Genomic DNA, 18,758 nt, shown 5'->3' with positions numbered 1-18,758 from the left:
AGACAGGACTTGGGACTATTTTTAAATGTGTGAGCCTGCTAGATGAAAGGAACTACATAGAAGATTTTAAGAGAAATTTCAAACTTTCTTAGGGAAAAGCAAAAGCAACACAACTCATCCATACATCTAAAAAAGCCACCCAAATCGACTCTTCCTATGCAGGGAAGAGCCACAGACATAAAGGCCCTCCTTCCCAGGCCGTTCCTCAAACCTGTCCGAGGCACCGAGGTTGGTCCCACGCACCAGTCTGCTGCTACTTTATGCCTAGAGATTTAACACCACTTAAGAGAGAAAATGAAACTCAGAGCTCTACGGGAAATTGCCTATCTCTGTTCAAAACCACTTGGATTTTTTTTAAAATCCCTGCTTTTCGAATATAAATGTTGAAATGCCCTCGTGGCATGGTAGACTAGAGATGAAGCCTACGTCGGAGGACCAAAAAGAAATACAAATGCCATTCCAGCATTTTCTCCTTGGGTCTGAGTAAGCTCTAAGGCACCAAGATAGAGCCTGTAGTTTTTCAACATGTTTGTTAAAATCGGACATCGAGATTTTGGCAGGCTTTGACATCATCCTAAAATATACGTGGCTGACAAAAAACCACGCATACAGGGTACGCTTGTTACACACACAGTAAGCTTCCAGTGTTGTCGGTGACACCCTGATTTCTGCTTTTTTGCTGAATGGACATTATCCTGCCAGTGCAACCCCAAAATCTTCTGCCTTCAGATTAGCAAATATTTGGAAAATGAAGTAAATGAAAGAAACGTTCAGTCGTCACAAACAGTGAAACAAACTACGGAAGGAGATTCAAATTCTCTTCACGTTAAAGAGAAAAAAACTGTCTGTCTCCATTCAAGGCAGTTAAGAAAAGGTTTCATTTTTGCCCCTAAAACACAAATGCATGGAAACGCAAGCATTTTGTGAAGAGCGCCATCTTGAGGAAGCTCAAGAACAGGAAAGCAGTAGAGACAGTTCCTGTGCTGTCAGTCTGGCTCCAGGTTTGCGTTTCAGGCGTCAGGACTGGAGTTCCGCTGCTGCCCGATGCCCTAACACGGAACAGTGGGAGGATCTGACGACTCGTCCTGAGACCAAGGGACGCCACCGGCAGGCCACCACCAATCTGTGGTTTGCTGCAAACGCAACTCCAACTGTCTATGGGCCTGACGGAAAATGCTGTGTGTCTTTGTCACCAAACCAACACCAAAACGCCTGGGCTGGCAGCCTAAATATTTTCTTTTTGATTTCAAATCTTTCATCTCGATCGTGATTCAGTAATAACAGCTGGGCCTTTGAAGGGGGCCGTGGGCTCTTGGAGTGCATCCCACTGGGGCACTGGTGGTTTAGAGATCATTCACTGAAAGAAGGTAATGCTCCCACAGTCGACAATGGGACTTCTTGATCTTTGTGGATCAAAAAGTGGCTCAAAAAATAGCTGTATGGGAGACCTAGGTGACAATTAGGACAATTTCAACGTGGACTATATATTAGAGGTTATTTCTGAATTAATGATCATTTTCTCAGGCGTGCCCATGGCACTAGGGCCATGGAGAAGAATTCCTAGGAGACGCCCGCTGAAGTATTTAGGGGAAAACCGTCAGGCGGGTGCAACTTATAGTCGAGCTTTCTGGCATTTATGATAAAAATGTTAACGGTGAAGCCAGGTGAAGGATACCCAAGGGTCCACAGTACCATTCTTTTAACTTTTCTGAGGATTTGAAAAATTTTTCAAAAACAGAAAGTTGAAAAAGGGAAAATAAAAGCTCCCTCAGGAAAAAACAACAGCAACCTGAACAGATCTTCCCAACTCTTGCTACTGTGGCGTGAGGAGGGAGGGCTGAAACTGCGGCAAGAGGGGGAAGCTGGGAGGGTCTCAAGGTGTCATTTTGTGAGAAGTGTCGTGGCCACTCCTTGCAGACCTACCTTCCCGTCGCTTCCCCTGGGCCGGGGAGCCACGCGGCCATGGAGCCGGCGGTCCAAGCCTCTCCGCTTCCTTCCCGCCCGACGCCCGAGCTGTCATAGCAGCAGAGAAAGGAGGAGGGCTCCGTGTCCACTGGGCAGCTGCCCACCTGGCAGCTCAGAGGGCGGCCCCGACGGACATGCAGGCTCCTCCGGCCTCTGCCGTTAGACGCAGAGGTTTTCCGTGCCCTTCCGATGATCTTGTCACACAAGTGTGACAGCAGGAGAACTCTGAAGAGCTGGAGGTCGGTTATTTCTAGAAGCCCATTTAGAGCTGGCACTGAGTCAATATTTTGATGCGCACGTTGGTGACGAGCACCTCCCTGGAGACTCTTCGGGTTCAACCTCACCCCGTTTACGTAATTGGCATCAACCTTCTGAAGGTGACACGTGTTAAGTCAGCCTTTGAATTACGAAGCAACAGAACCACCTCAACCGTGAAAACAGTACTGAAATAAGAGTTAGTCATTTTAAAAGCATTTTAAATTCAGTCAAATAAACATTACGTTTTAGCGTTTCACCCTGCTGGCTGTCAGAAAGTCTTCAGGTTTTAAGAGTTATTCATTCCAATTACTTGTTTCAAATCTGGGTCGGCAAACTTTTTCTGTAAAGGGCCAGATACTAAATATGTTCGACTTTGCAGGCTACCTGGTCTCAGTCCAAACCCCTTCACTCTGCTGTGGACTGCACGGGCCAGGCGGGGCCGAGCGCCAATAAAGCTTTACTGACAAAAACAGCAGTGGTGGCAGCCCTTAGCTGGCTGACCCCTGTTTCAAACTAAAAGTGGTTCAAAAGAAAATCATAATAAAACTCAAAATTCTAGAAAATCCCAATTTTACGGAAAACCTAACAGAAGTGACTTTTACATCTGAAGCAGAAACCAAACACGTCCACCTCTAAAAGCCAGAAGCACATCAGCCCCTTCACGGTGACTGAACTTCCAAAGGACAAATGATAAAAACACATGTATGCACTGGTCAGGGCCCAAGGGAGAGGGGACGGCAGAAGTTGATGTATCTTGAAAATACCACTCGGAAAACTGAAACCAAAAGGGAAGAACATTTCCTTGTTCTGTGATTCTTCGGCGTAAGAATTAACAACAGGAAAGATTAATTTGAGAACAAGCCTAGCAGATGAGCCCCGGCTGACACAGAAGACACCCTGCGCGGGGGTGCGGGTAGGGGTCTCAGGGCAGCCGCTTCTCCTTCCCGCCCCCTCCACGCGCTCGCGCCCTCCCCGGCACAGCCCTTGAACGCCGGGGCTGCTCTCTTCTCAGGCCAAGGGGCAGGGTTCACAAGCAGCAGCCGGGCTGCCAGGAGTCCCAAATCGCCAGGCCAGCAGCCCCCAAACTCAAAGCCGGCCACCCTGGGGGGGGACCGGACATCCACCCGAGCACCCGGTCTGTAGGTCACGAGCCCTGAGCCGAGAAGCCCCTCAAATGCTGTCCTCATCAACAAGACGCACACGGGTTTCAGAACCCCTGCATCAACGCAGCGCATTGGTCACCCTGAAATCTTGCCGTGGTTATGACATCACACCTGCTGTCCCCGGGCATGAGGGCAGGGACCGTCCATTTTTTGGACAAATGGGGGAGTCCTCATACAAACTTGGGAGGCATCACCACAGAACATCAACTATCTCTGGACACAGCCCGGACCTTCCAGGCTGATCCGTTCAGGGAGGGAGACAACCCCAATGACTTCAAGATAAGCAGCCACACGCAACTTTGTGGGAAGGCACCGGGCTGCTAGCTCATCACGATGAATTAGGCGAGGTACTTCCAACATCAGGGAAAACAAGACATTTAAAGCCCAAGAAGGGGGAAGCAACCTAACAAAGATGGGTGGTGAATATATAATGCAAGCTGACTACTAACTGTTCGAAATGCATTTATGCCAAGTTGGTTGGAGCCAAAAAAAATCCCGCTAAAATCTTTAAAGGTCCTATTTTCCCCTTAACCAGCACTGCTCCCTCTCCTCTCCTCCCTCCCCCCGTCCCCGGCCCCCTTTCTCTCCCTCCTACCAGATTCCCTAATGCACAGCAGTACTTCTAAAGCAAATCGTTAGGAATTAGAAGGAAGCTTTCTTCCACTGTGTTTTTAAAGCAGGGCCTCTGAGCCCTGTCCATACACACCCCATCTTAACCTCGTGCCATGGTAACCTAAAGCCACCGGGCCTTTTCTCCGTGGCAGAAGGATCCTGGGCCATGCGACCTGGGGAGAGAGCGCTTGGGGAGAAAACAAGGCAGAGTAACCATGTGAAGGGAGAACATACCGGCCCCTTACCTTTTGTCCTTTATCCTTCTGAAACACAAAGACGGGCGGAGCAATGGCAGGTTTCTCTGCAAAAAGAAAAATTGGTGTTTTTCCCCCCAACACTACATTCATACAGTAAACAAAGCTACATTCGTTTGTAATAAGTTAAAAACAAAAAACAAACCTGATATAAAACTAGTAACTCGAAAGATCATCAAATAGCTTAGAAAACGGTTTCTTCACATGGATGCGGGGAAGTGTTGGGTGTGTAAAAACTCGACACAGTGGTAGGATACGTGCACTTTTCTGTGTGCATGTGCACACCAATAAAAAGGTTTCAAGACTCACTCAGAACAGGCCATGTCACTGATGGAGGGAGCGCGGTGCGGAGGGTGGCAGGCTGCAGAGTGCCCGGCGGCTGCCACTCAGCGCCACCAACCGTGGTGCTGCAGGAACGAGGCGCAGAGACAGCAGGTCCCCAATTTCAAAGGCTGGACATGTGGCTTGCAGGATCTTAGTTCCCTGACTAGGGATTGAACCCGGGCCCCGGCAATGAAATTGCCGATTTCTGACCACTGGCCCGCCAGGGATGACCCATTTGCAACCTCTGCCCACGGGACGCATGCTCTTTGGAGAGCTTACTCCGCTCAAGTCAGCCCTGCATTCCACCTGGGTCTCTAAGTGAGAGCCCGTTAAAAAAAAAAAGTGTGGAGTTGTGAGAAGTCTGAAAGGCCATCTTGCACAGCTGCTGTTGAAGGAAGAAACCCTTTGGGATGTTGTCACTGGACCAGGGAGATGCCGCCGGTTGTTCTCAGGCAGCTGAGTCCATGGCTCTCGGCCACTTGCCCCGGAGCGGGCGGCCGCTCAGGAAGGCCCTGCCGCTGGCCAGCGGGTTCTGGACGAGGGCTGCCTTAACCCGTGGGGGGGCCCGGAGGCGCCTGCCTCACTGCCTGGGGCCGCGGCGCGTGGCTCTGGGCGCGCTCATGAGCCCTGCGGGCGTGCCCAGGGCCTCCCTCAGCATTCGAGGCCTGGAGAGCGGCGTGGATGGGAAGCCGGGGGTCATGAGTTTGGGGAGCACTCGCACAACCCTTCCCCTTCCCCCAGTTGTGCGGAGCCGAGGTGAACCAGGAACCCGCACTCACACGGCTTTAACCCGGCAGGACCACTACGCGGGAGGGGACACCGCTTGCGGGCCATGAGAGCGCTTGTGTGGGACGTGGTCGGAGGGTCTGGTCTGGAGCATCAGAGAAACGCTCCCGAGAAGAGGCAGTTGTGCTGAAGCCCCAAGGAGAAGAGTGAAGGGAGAGGGGCAGGTGTGACGGTGACAGGGAGCCCGAGGGGCGGATGGTGGTGACGCTAGGGATCTGGGACGGCTGTAAAAGGAGTGGAGGAAGCACAGAGAGAACAGAGTTTGGGGAAGGGGGCGAAGGCGATCACCCACAGTAAAGAAGATGGGGGGCGGGGGGGCATGGTATGGGGAGCAAAAGGACAAGACCGAGATGGGCAAACGGACACTGTCCCACTCCCCACCCCCACAGAGGAGCAGGACAGACGCCAATCTTCACTTTGGGGCCACAGCCCACCGACGGTGACCATTCCCTCTGCTGTGCTCACTGAAGCCTTGGGGCACTTGGGTCCGATTCACCACGACAGTCCTCCCCAGCACAGCCCACGCGATCACTGGGGTGAATGACATCTAGGAGACCACACTGCCACAAGGGAGGAGGGTGGCGGCGTGGAAGGGCCTTGCACGCTTCCCAGGACAGCCGTCTCCCCAGCACAGATGCGCAGCTACTGCTCCGCAAACCCGGGGGGTCGAACGAACGCATGCACGTGCTTACTGCCGGACAGTAAACGACAGCAAAGGAAAGCTGGAGGGACTCTGGGGACAGCAGCAGCTTCTCCACACCATGTTTACCACGGGCAAGCCCAGACACCTTCTGGCGCTGCCCTTTACCCCATAAGCCTAGCACCCGGGGCTGTGGGTCCAGACCCCGGCCTCACTTCTGCCTCCGACTGCCGGCCAGCCGCAAGGCTCGGGGGTGTGCAGGAAGGATCTGTGATTTTGGTCAGCCTAAGCACCCCCCCCCCCCTTCCTCACTGTGGTTGTCAGATGGAGCCCAACCTGGCTCCGGGCCCGAGGAGGAGAATACTGCATGCCCTGGCCCCAGGGGACACGGCAGCACATGAATAAGGCCAGGCCGCTGCCAACGAATGAGACTCGGGTCCAGGACTTCCACTGGAGCTACTGGGGAAGGGGCGCTCTTTCTCTGCTGGGGCTGCCAGCAGCCGGGTGTCACCACAAGGGGCCCTGGAGCAGAGCCAATCCAGCAGGAAGCAGAGCTGGGGATGGAGGAGGAAACTGAACCCTGGAGACACGGCTGGAGGCCCTGGGTCAGCAGGCCCGAAGCTAACCCCACCCCCACCCTGACTCTTCAGTGAGGCCAGCAAATGCTGATTTTTGCTTAAGCTGTCCTGAGCTTGACTTCTCTCTGTCCCTTGTCTCTAAGAGCCTCCGGCCTCTCTGGGAGAAGAGGCCTAGCCGCTGTAGACTTAATTAAACACACACCATACCCTGTAGAAGAAACCTGGGACTGGCCTCACAGTGAAGCCAAGATGCTCTCTTTCTCTTCCTAGCAGGCATCACCACCTGATGTACCGTGTGTGTGGATTTATTATGGTCTGTCTCCCCTAGTAAGGGATCAACTCCATGAGATCGGAGCCTCTGTCTCGTTCCCCTTGTGTCCCACGGTCTGAGAACAGTAATCGGCACCCTGCAGGGGTTCAACAAATATTTGATGGAGGGATGAGTAAGGAAGGCAAGGGGGGCACTGAGAAAATGACTGCCAGGCTGTAAGGAAGGACTGGAACGGAGAGGAAGCATCTGAATGGTAGAGGAAGAGCTTCCTGGTGCTGGAACTGTGATGGCTGATGTGCAGGCACACAGGAGGGGCTGCCTGCGGGTCCCCGGGGCAGGACGGGAACAGAATTAGCTTCAGCAGGAGGCTGCCTGTGGTGCGAAGGTCCTGCCCAGCGCCTCCTGGACCACACGGCAGGGTCCGGGCGCAAGCTGGGAGAGATCCCATCTGCTGGAGGAACCCTCCTGCACGGCAACAGGGCATGTCGCACGGCTGCGGGCAGAGGCCAGCGAGAGGGGGGCATGGGGCTCTGAGCTTGGAAAGCAGACCCACCCTCATCACCTCCACTGCTGTAGTTCAGACCTCCCTTCTTTCTCCGCCTCTACCCTCACCCCCTGAAGTGCGGCCTCCACAGAGCAGCCAGAACCACTGGTGTGAAACTCACACTTTCAACTCGGCAACGTCCTCCCAGACTAGGGTCGAAGGCCGTTCAAAAAGTCCACCCCGCACCGACCATGACTGTGGCATTGAAGAGCCCCCAGCACGTCCCACGCTTCTGTCGCTTCTGGACTTCTGCCTGGCTTAGTCCCTCTGCCTCGAAGACATTCTCACCTTCTCTTCCGTGGCCGACACACATTCAGGTAGAGACACCACCTCCTCCAGGATGCTCCCAGTTTGAACTGGGCTCCTGAAGCCTGCTCTGGCTTACATCCTGCATGGGTTACACCAAGGCTACCTGTCAGGGAGGCTGAGAGATCACAGACACAGCATCTGAAACAGCTCTGCACGCAGCCTGTCACCTGGTGTGTGCAGTGTAAGAACCATCCAGTAAATGTTTGAACGAAACCCCTTCTGTACTTCTTCACATGGGTAGCACCAGCTGCTATGTGATCACATAAATATTTATGAAGCCCTTGTTCTGTGCAAGGCATCACGGGAAAAATGCAGAAAATGCGGAACGGGAAGCCGGGGGCAGAAAACTTCAGGGTAAAGCGTCTGATGAAAAGGGAGGGGGTGTGTCTGTTTACTTGGCCGGGTGTGTGTGTGTGCGCACGCGTGCTATTTGCTTATTTGCTCCCCTGGCAGTATCCTCTCCTGGACCTTAAGCTCCGTAATAGTGGGGCCTCTGTTGTGTTCGCCTCTGTATCTTCAGAGCCAAACGAAGTCTCACACATAACACGTGCTCAACAAGCAGTTAGAGAGCAAGCGGAATGCCGTGGGCCACACGGGCTGGGGCCAGGGAGGCCTGGGCCCCGGCAGCCCACCTCGCGGGCCACAGGGACCCCTGCGGAGGGCAGGTTTGGGGGACAGAACTTCGGTCAGTTCTCTACCAAAGACACAAAGCATCAGAGCCACGCGTGCTTCATTTCTGCTCATCTGCTTTAGGGCCCAAAGTCCGTAAACTGCAAGCTAGTCCCGACTCCACGGCAGCAACACACGCGTGCCTCCTTCCAGGCAGACTGTCTTTAACTGTCCCACATCACCACTGCTTCTGGTTGTCACCGAAAAAGCAGCGTCATCCAGCCAACTGAAACCCAAGTTTGGGGAACGAACAGGGGACAGAAGCAACGAGGACCTGCCTGAAGCCCCAGTCCAGCTTTCCTTTCACAAGTGAAGGGAAAACCACCACCAGAGATTTGTAGAGAGACCTAGGCCACCGCAAAGACCTAAAATATTAAAACGTTAACCAAATACACATTATTTGATCCAGATTCTGTCCTCCAGGTGTTTTTTTCTTTGTTTTTTGGTTCTGTGAAGTGCTCCCTGGGACTTCCCTGGTGGTCCAGTGGTTAAGAATCTGCCTTCCAATGCAGGGGACACGGGTTTGATCCCTGGTCGGGGAGCTAAGATCCCACAAGCCGTGGAGCAGCTAAGCCCGTGCATCAAGTAGGGAGAAGCCCACGCACCGCAGCAAACAGTCCGCATGCCACAAATAAGACCCGACGCAGCCAAATAAATAAATACTCCTTGATCAAATTAGTCTGTAAAAAAACAGCCCACCTGGAGCATTGACTAGACTCATCAACATAAGAAGGGTTAAGAAAACCAACAGTAAAGAAACACGTTTCACCAAATGTTCCCCAAAGTTATCTGACCAGGCAACCCCTTTCCAGGAACACCCGTGACGAGGCCTGAGAACTGTGGGTGACTGCGGCCAACACTGCTGCGTGAAGTGGGGTGGGATTCGGAGCCCTCAAGTCACCTCGAAGAACAGCCCTGCTCTGGGTGGCGCAGGCACTACCGTCTGGGACATGCTGGGTGCGTCGGCCTCACCTCAGCTTCCCAAGGTGCTGATGCCAAGTCCACGGTGGCTGCTCTTGGTCTGAACCCCTCCCCCATTCTCCTCCACACGCCCCTCCTCAGCTCCTGTGCCCCAGATGGCTCCCTGCCTGAGCCCAACCGTGATCCCAGCTCCCAGCAAGGGAAAGCCCCTGCTTCCCCGATCCCCCAGGGGGCGGTGGGTGGTGGCGGGGAGGCCGGGGACGGACCTGGACAGGCTGAAAGGAGTAGCCCCTGGTGACACCCCCCCGGTGACATCCCGGCCCACAGCTCGGGCTCTCCCTCCTGTCCCCTGCCACCCTCCACCCAACTGTCTGCTTTGGATGTAAACCTTGGGGCAGCTCAGCTGTGACCCCCAAGGACCAGGACTGGGTTCCGGACCTGGTCTTTGCAGTCCTGGTGGTAAGCACAAGACAGGTAAGCCCAGGTGTGGAAAGTCGCAGATCTCTGCTCCTGTGCCATCCCTCTGCCAGATGTCTGGGACCCCTCCCTGCTCCCAGAGGCACTGCTGACGTGGCTGTGACTGTCAGGGTGCTCCGCCCCCCCAGCTGAGCCGGGAACCACTCCTCCAGCTGCACCTCTCGCTACGTTCATAGAGTCAATCACGACAGTCACTTGGCAACTACAACTTCCAGCGATTCCACACATCTGAGTGCCCACTGTGCACCAGGCACCATGCTGGCTTCTAGGGTGTGGTGGCGACAGGGAGAGACATGTCCCCTGCCTGCCAGGAGCTGACATCAGATTAGTTGAACTTTACGACACAGGGGAAGCACAGATGCACTCGGAGCGCGGAGCTGGGGCACCCAACCCGGTGAGGCTGCAGAGAAGGAGCAGGTCAGGGAGGGCTTCTTGAAGGAAATGCCGCTTAAGCAGAAGGGGCAGCACTCAGCCAGGTGACCAGGAGCGGGGAGGAATGAGGCAGCACTGGAGGAATGGAGGAAGGTCAGGGTGGCACCACTGGACTCCCTTAAAGACAGACGGGAAACACCCCAGCCCAGGGCGAGAGCAGCGGAGTGCAATCCCTCACACCTGCATGGCCCAGCGTAGGAGCTCCTGGCAGGTCAGCACCAATCACACTCAGGCAGTTCCTATCTTGAGCAAAGGAACCAAAGATGGCTCCAAAGAAGTCGGGGGTCCCTAAGGTGCAGGCTGCCTCCTGACCCAAAGGGCCAGAGACCATTCTCCCTGCAGGGAGTGGAGGTCTCTGGGTAACAAAGGGGTCGCCAAGGAGGCAGGCCCTTCTACTAAAGCAGAAACGACTGACCAGGGGCCCTGGGACAAGGGAAAGTCCTCGGATGGCTTGGGTGCGTGCGTGGGAAGTTCTAAAAGCCCCATCCTGAAGGCATCGCTGTAATCTGTGTACAATGTCTTTGTCAGGGAGAGGGCTTGTAAACTGCCTCCTCAAATAGTGGGTAAGGAGGGTCCAAAGGAGGAGGAGAGTTTTAAGAAGCCCCACACTTGTCAGAATTAAAAGAGTGGGCTTCCTGATACCACCACTACAAGCAGGCCAGGGTACAGTGCTCAGGGTTTCATCTGCGTCTTTTCTGCCCAGAGACTGACTGGTGGCAAAACCCTTAAAACAAAATGCCTCCTGTGTCTATTTCAGACCAGCAAGGAAGGGGACGGAGCGGGTACTGCCCTGTAGCCAGTCTAAGGACGAGGAACTCCTAGGGACAGGGTAGCTGATGGCAGCTGCCCGGATGTGAGGAAAGGAGGCCAAGTCCCTACTGCAAGCAAGGGAAGGGGAGAGAGGAGCTGGCCTGGACCCCAGAGGTGGCCCCGGGGTAGAAGGGTGTGTGTCCCCACCCTCCAGGGTGACAGAGGTCTTGGGATCCCATCTTTAGACTTCTCCAGCCTCTGCCACATCGTCACAGCGAGGACACTCCCAGATGGGGTTTCCCAGAACCCTGGGATGGTCTCTCACACAGGCCAGCAGTCACTGATCAGAAATTACTTACGGGCCAGGCACCTAGGTGGCTCAGCGCTTTATCCGCACCACTGTCCTGAGACTTCACAACCACCTTAACAGGTAGGTCCTTAGTTTACAGAACAGGAACGGAGACTCAGAGAGGGCGAGCGACTTGTCCAAGGTGGGACTGGGTCTCCAACCCAGGCGGGCCTGACTCTGGTCCCTGACCCCCGCGCTACTATCCATGCACCGCAAGGGCAAAAGGGAGAAGTCACAGCCCCATTTTGCTTCCTCCCATCTTTCCCGCTCAGGTGGGCCTCGAAGCTAAGAAACTGAGACTCTTCTTTTGAGAAGTGACATCAGGAATAAAGCAGCTGTCAGTGAACATTCTAGACAAACATCTCTGGAAGAGTACAAATGAAACTAGAGGGTGAGTGATGGACTGTGGGGTGGGCCCGAGGCTTCCAGCAAGTCTTGCGACCATCTGCTTCAGATGAGCGTGCAGTTACACCAAGGGCAGACCCTCAGGCTCCTCGAGGAGAGAATGGAGACCCACGCTCAACGGTGAGGCCCGCTATGCCTCTGCAGCTGTCAAACGTGTAACCGTGGGAGGCTCTACGTAACGCATTCACAACTGAAGCTGAAAACACACACATTCTCTGTGTGTTTTCAGCCCTGCATGCAGGCTTTCCTTCTTCACACTGTGCAGGGAGGCAAGTACACAGAAGCCACGGGCAGGCCTGCCCTTCGACAAGCTCTGGCACGGCCCCCGTGGCTGCCTCCAGCCTCTGTCTCTGAGGATGTCTGCTAAACTAAACAGAAGAAAATATGTAGACCCAGGAAAACACACAGAGAAGGGAATCTGGAATATCTTGGCCTGTTCTGTTTATTCCCCTCCTAAATGATGGATCAAACACCTGCCAGGAAATAACCCCCATCTGGAAAGCCACTTAGAATTCTTGTCCAAAATGTCAGCAAGGTAGTTGTGCAAAATGAGCTTTAATCCTGCGCTGATGTGTCTTAATCTTATCTGTGCAAAAAATATGGAAAGCATCTTGCCAACAAAAACAACAGTCTGTTAATACGTGGCAACTGCTTTAATCCTGTGACACTTACTATCTCAACCCTTCGAGTCATTTCTTTTCTCAGGAATTATTATAAACAGTCCTGTGCAGCAACATAAAGGTGAATTTGTCACCGATGCGTCAACTCTGTTTGCCAACTAATTCTTTGGTGGAGAGTAGAACTGATCTCAATCATGCTGTTGCTAGGCAATACCTCTCTGATCTCAGTGTACCGCAGGCTCAGCTAGTGGGCAGTGGGTCCCTTCATTCTTTTTTTGGTACTTGAATATATTTTTCCTCAGGCAGCTCTCAACTGGTCTCATGGAAGATCATAGGGGGGCACAGTTTTGGGAGATGATGGTGTATCTTTCATCTTATGCCCTTCTTTCTGGGATGCTCTTCATCACAAAATTACCTTCACCTACCGAAACCCGAGCCACTCTTCAGGGCTCTAACATGACCCTACACTTGTGACAACAGTGGGGGTAAAAAGCCACTCAGATTTGCTGAATGGCCCTAACTAGACCCGGGGGCAGGCGCTTTGCATACCCCGTCTCCTTCAATGTCATCACAGCCCTATGGCATAGAAATTATTTATCGTCTCTGATTTGCAAATCACAAAACAAGACTGAGAGGCCTCGGAGAGACACGTGCCCTGCCCAAGTCACGAAGCTGGTAAACAGCAGAGGTGGGACCAGAACCCTAAGCCTGACTTCCAAGCTGGGTGCTTCACGTCCCCCTCGACCCCTCTCAGGCCAAGCCACATCCACCTTCTTTACTTCTAGAAGTACTGGCCCTGCAGCCCCCTCCGATCCCTCCACCCCTGCCCCATCCACTCAGACTACAAGCTGCTGGGGCAGACCCTGCACTTTGGATACCTCTGTGCCTTAAATCCAGGAAACCCCCCATAAACCTATTAATAAATCAAACAAAGTCAGCAACCTCACCTAAAACTACTGAGAAATCGGGGAGCCAGCTTTGACAGCACTTTTCTATTCTGCCACTAGATGGCGCGGCACAAGCACAGCTGAGGTGAAGTATCGATGCAAGCGGCCGGCCGAAGATTCAGGGGAAAGTTCCAGTGAAGACAGCGGAAATCCCCTCACAGGAAGGAGAGCTAAGGACTCCAGAAAATCTGCTGAGGCTGCAGACCAACTGAAGAAGTTTGGGAACGCAGGCGCTAGTTTCTGTGTGTGTTCAGATGGGCCTCAACCACCTGCGGCTGGGACCCCGGGCAAGTTCACGCGCTTTCCCCACATACTGCCTGTGTCTGTCAACAGGGATGGTACCTACACCCGAGTCGGTTCGGAAGGACTGAAGGAAATGATGCATATCCAGTGCTTGGGAAGCGGCTGGCATGCAGTCCGAATTCCACGCTGGCGTGACTATTGTTACTAGAATTCCGCACAGAGACTGCAGATACACTGACGCCGTCTCAGAGCAGAGGTCTTGGACTCCAGGACTGTCTCCAGTCACCAGGCCCCCAACGATGATAAACACCTCCCGGTCTGGGCCCTTCCAAGAGCTGCCTGGACACGGGGACACCTCGCCACAAACAGTCTCTCATAATCCCTTGAGCCCTTCTGAGGCCGAGGGAATCAGTGAGGTGAGAGCCGACGGCAGGCCCACTAGCCAAGCCCTGCTCACAGCAACACGACTTCCTGAGAACCCACGATGAGCCAGGTGCGAGGCACCAGGCACTGGAGACAGGAGGAAAGGTGGATGAGGCCGCAGCCATCTAGTGGGAAGAGGAGAGAAAAACAAGCAGCCGGAGGCGTGCGGGGATAATGAGGAAACCCTGGGGGCAGGCGCTAGACGGCCGCTAGGGCAGGGCGGTGGGCAGAAGGGGGCCACGGCGGGGGGAAGGCCTCGCCCAGGCGCCATCTGAACCTTGGGTGTGAAGGAGCGACCAAGTGAAGGCAGAGTATGCCGCGCAGAGGGAGCCCCAAGAACGAACATCCTAAGGACAGGAAGATCCTGGAGGCCAACGTGACCCGAGTTGTTTCCTTAGGGGAGGGTAGGTGAGTTTGGGGAGGGGGTGCATGGTGAGGAGTCCAAGCAGGGGTGTGATATGAGCAGGTTCATTTTCCTGAAAGACCACCCTGGCAGTGGTCCTCACGAATCCTTTCCATTTTTGTGCGTTAGGAAGTTTTGTAACATGATGTCGGGGAAGATCACCCTGGGAGTGGTGAGGAGAACAGATCTCAGGGAGGCAGGAGGAGTTGCCAGGGGGCCAGCGAGGAGCCCTCAGGTGCTGTCCAGGTGAGAAGCGGCAGTGACAGGGAGGCTCGGGCAAGTCTTGCGGCCTTGCAGACTGGGCGAGGCGGCTGGAGCCTGACTATTCTGGAGACAGAGCCTGCTGGTGCCTGAGCTGTGGAAGCACGTCTTGCTCACTCAGTGGCCGACGTGGTCAGCAAACACAACCCCCATTCTTCTGACAAGACTCCACAAGCAGGCGGCCCCCTCCAAGTGGCACTGATGATGAGTAACCCAGGCCCTGGACTCTCAGATCCCCGGCGGCCACATCAGTGCTGCAAAACATCCTTTCTCCTCTGAGCAAACGGTAGCCTGTTTTCTCACTCTTGCCACCTGAGAAGCCAAATTCTCCAGAACTGTTTTCCCCACTCCCGCTCTGCTGTTACAGATGCAACACGGGCGTTAATTCTGGGCCGATGAATTCTCGAAATTCTGTGTGGCAAGCCTGGGGGAGTTTAATTTAGCAAAGGCATTTAAAATGTACTGCAAAAGCAAAGCTTACCTCCTAGACACATGCATGGAGAAACCACTGTCATCTCTGTCAGGTTTCAGGAGAACAAGTGCCCAGTGAGTCAAAATGATCCACTGGAAAGGATGAGCTGGGCTCCTAGACTCAGTGGCTGGAGGTGGGCATACTGGGACAGGCCGACTCCTCTTACAGACACGGCCTTGGGCTTCAGCCCCCGTGAAAGGGAATGGCCCAGATGCAGAGCATCTCGGAAGGTCCTCCCCTGGAACTTGGAACAGTGCTGAAGGTCACGGAAAACACTGTCCCCCCTTAACAGGGACATGAAGTCCATGATGCCTACGGCTGCCAAAAGGCCATAAAAAAAAAAAAAGGTTGGGAGGGTGAGCCCTAAGCTCTAGTTGGCAAACAGTTTACTCTTGGACAGTTTTATTTTGCCCCCCCACTCCACCCCCCGGACACTGGGCAATGTCTGAAAACATTTTTGGTCATCACGATGGGGAGGAGTCACTAGTGGCATCTAGTGGACGGAGATCAGGGAGGCTGAGCAGCCTCCTACTGTGCACAGGATGGCCCCCCAACCACAGAGAACGAGCCAACCCCAAGTATCACCTGTGCTGAGGTTGAGAAAAAGACTGAGTCAGATCCCTAACTCACATTATACGCCAAAGTAAATTCTCAGTGGGTCAGACGGCACAAACCAGGGTGGCGCCCCAGCATCTGTGAATTACCTCCTCGCTCCCTCCCGGCTCCATCTGTGTATTTGCATGTGTGCAGCATCCTAGGACTTCAGTAGATCAGATGACTATGTCGTACAGTCTCTTGGCGGGGGGAGGGTCAACAGAATCCCCTAACACAGGGGTACTCAAACAGAGGCGATTCTGCCCCCGAGGGGACATCTGACAATGTCTAGAGACATTTGGGTAGAGGTCAGGGACACTGCCAAACATCCCACAATACACAGGACAGATCCCACTGGAATGTCTCAATGAAACTCGGCTATAACCCAAAAGGAGCTTTCTCTCTACCTAGGCATCCAATCAGAAGACTAACAGCCAGTAGTAACGGACACAGATCTGCACCCACCAGTGGGCCAATCCCCTGCCATATGTTCCTTTCACACAACAATCCTCAGACTTGATTAGCATCGTTCCCATTCTACAGGTGCAGGAACTGAGGTCAAACAATTTGCCCAAGCTCCTGGGCACGTAAGTGGCAGAGGCAAGACACGTACCAAGGGCACTTCCGACTGTGCCACAAGCTATCAACCGGAGCCTGTCAGTCAGTTCCGGTCTAAAATTCCTTTGAGGCTTGAGACAGGGGAGAAACCCACATGGATCTCCCTACAGGCCCCACTCAGGCCAAGCACCTGTCTAAGAGGTGCTACGACAGGGCTGAAACCCAAATGCCAGCCAAGGTCAGGCAGGCATTGGAAAGGGGGAAGCGGGCCAGGTCCCAAGCAAGTCAGTGGAGACCGCGGTGTCCAGGAAGGCACAGTCTATCTCAAGGTGGCAGCTGTTCCTCAGTCCTGGCAAATCATTACTGTGCAGGAACGCAGGCTGAGGCTGGTTGCTGTTTTTCAAGAGAAATCAGAAACCTGGATTATTCTTTCCCCTGAAATCTCGGAATTCTTAAGTACTGGCTCCTAATTAAAAGCAAACAAAGACAAACCTAAATGAGTCAAATTATATATGTCTGCTTGCCCCCAAAGCAAGGTTACAACTTCTGCCTGTAGTTTTTGACTCTGGCTCCATGTTGTAAAACATCTGTGGGGTCCTAGACAATGCGCACCTCCTGCAACAATCTCCAACGGTGCAGCCAAAGCATCAGTTTTAATTCTCCTCCACAACCTCCTTAAATAAGCGTGAAGCGCGGTCAGGGTTAAGATTCATAGCAAGTGCTACGCAATAGCACCAAGTGCCAAGACAACCAAGGATGAAGTGGAGTATAGGGACTTTGCTCTGAGACCCTGTGCTGCACAGTTTTCTACCAAGCAGTGCACAGCCACACCGAACACAGCTCCGTGGGACCACAGGAAGGTTACTGCACGAAGGTGGCAAAGACAAACCCCCTTCTAACAAGACAGAGAACCCCTGCTGCTTGCTGCCGGCGCTACCACCAGATCCTGAATAGACAACGAAGCAAACCCATCTGCCTCCCGATGGTTTCAAAGTACCATGGAGAGCTACCAAGGCTCGGCCAGGTCAACACCAGCTGCCTTTCCCAGGTAGTTTCCATTCCATGAGAAAGGCCCTTTTCAAGTCCCCCAAACGCATCCCATTGCTCCCCAAATGGCCCCCATTTCCCACTCTACCCCAGCCTAATTCTCCGGGCCTGAACTCACTTACTAGGCAGGAATTTGACTGGTACCTAAGATGCCCCCTTGGCCGGCCCCAAACACCGTCCCCGCTCCCAAGGCCATTCTAAGCTCCCTGGCTCTGACCGGACCAACTTCCTGTCGCCTCCTCTCTCTCCGGCTCCTTCAGCGTACAAGCACACAGCAGATCCCGGCCGGCCCTAACACCCGATGATGCCCGCAGGTAAGGGGGCTGCTGGGGTGGGTCCATTTTCCAGCTAACTGGGAGGCAGGCTGGAGACGTGGTGGGGAAGCTTTAAACTTGCAGAACTGCAAGCTTTTCTGTCTATACACAGGATCCCTGTCAAAACTTAAATTTCCTTCCAAGTACATAAAGACTTTAGCATAGCACCCTCAGCTACCGCCAGGCCCCATCCGCCCCGGGTGTGAGGGGCATGCGAGAGCTGACCTCAGGACAAACCCCAGGGTTAATGTTTATCATAACTTCATGAAAACTTTGAAAAATTGCTTCTCACTTCTCCTAAGAATTAAGTTTAGGGCAGGGGAAGGGGGTGGTGAGAACCAAGTGAACTGAAGATTCCAACTGTTTTGAGTTCTCGCTCATCAATAAAAACTCAGCTGGGCTTCCCTGGTGGCGCAGTGGTTGAGAATCTGCCTGCTAATGCAGGGGACACGGGTTCGAGCCCTGGTCTGGGAAGATCCCACATGCCACGGAGCAGCTGGGCCCGTGAGCCACAATTGCTGAGCCTGCGCGTCTGGAGCCTGTGCCCCGCGACGGGAGGGGCCGCGATAGAGAAAGGCCTGCGCACCGCGATGAAGAGCGGTCCCCGCACCGCGATGAAGAGTGGCCCCCGCTTGCCGCAACTGGAGAAAGCCCTCGCACGAACCGAAGACCCAACACAGCCAAAAATAAATAAATAAATAAATAAATAAATAAAATCAAGTAAAACTTTAAAAAAATAAAAAATAAAAAAATAAAAATAAAAACTCAGCTGCATCTCATCCTCTCTGGGGTTAGGTTTTAAATCAAAAAGTAAGGTGAGAAGTGATGACAGCCAAACCACCCTTGAAAATCTCTGGACTGATACTTGGTCAGGCCAGATCAGGGGTTCTCAATGGGGGGCAACTGCGGGGGGGGCTCCCCCCACCAGGGGACACTGGGCAATGCCTGGGCACTTCTGGCTGACATGACTGGGGGAGGGGGGAGGGTGCTATTGGCATCTAGCGGGTTGAGACCAGGGAAGCTGATCAACATCCTACACTGCCCAGCACAGCCCCACAACAGAGAATTATCTGGCCCCAAATGCCTAGAGTGCCGAGGCTGAGAGCCCCTGCCTAGATGGTCATGCAATCAAAGTCAAGACAGAACCTAAGAGGACGGACAGCCCAGTT

At 53.7% G+C, this 18,758-nt stretch overlaps 1 protein-coding gene across 11 annotated transcripts in view; it reads right to left on the bottom strand.

Annotated features, from left to right (window-relative positions):
• Window positions 1-18,758, bottom strand: part of RANBP3 (RAN binding protein 3) — a 53,347-nt gene that overhangs the window by 30,485 nt on the left and 4,104 nt on the right. For 10 of the 11 annotated variants that reach the window (XM_057540009.1, XM_057540012.1, XM_057540010.1 and 7 more), the window contains exon 2: window positions 4,244-4,299. The exons of the other annotated variant lie outside the window; for it this stretch is intronic. In XM_057540009.1, coding sequence (XP_057395992.1) covers window positions 4,244-4,299 — 56 coding nt within the window. The remainder of the gene's footprint in view (window positions 1-4,243; window positions 4,300-18,758) is intronic. 11 annotated transcript variants of the gene reach the window in all.

This window comes from Balaenoptera acutorostrata, chromosome 2, assembly GCF_949987535.1.
Source record: "Balaenoptera acutorostrata chromosome 2, mBalAcu1.1, whole genome shotgun sequence".
Lineage (NCBI taxonomy): Eukaryota > Metazoa > Chordata > Mammalia > Artiodactyla > Balaenopteridae > Balaenoptera > Balaenoptera acutorostrata.
This window is presented reverse-complemented; position numbering and strand designations above follow the sequence as displayed.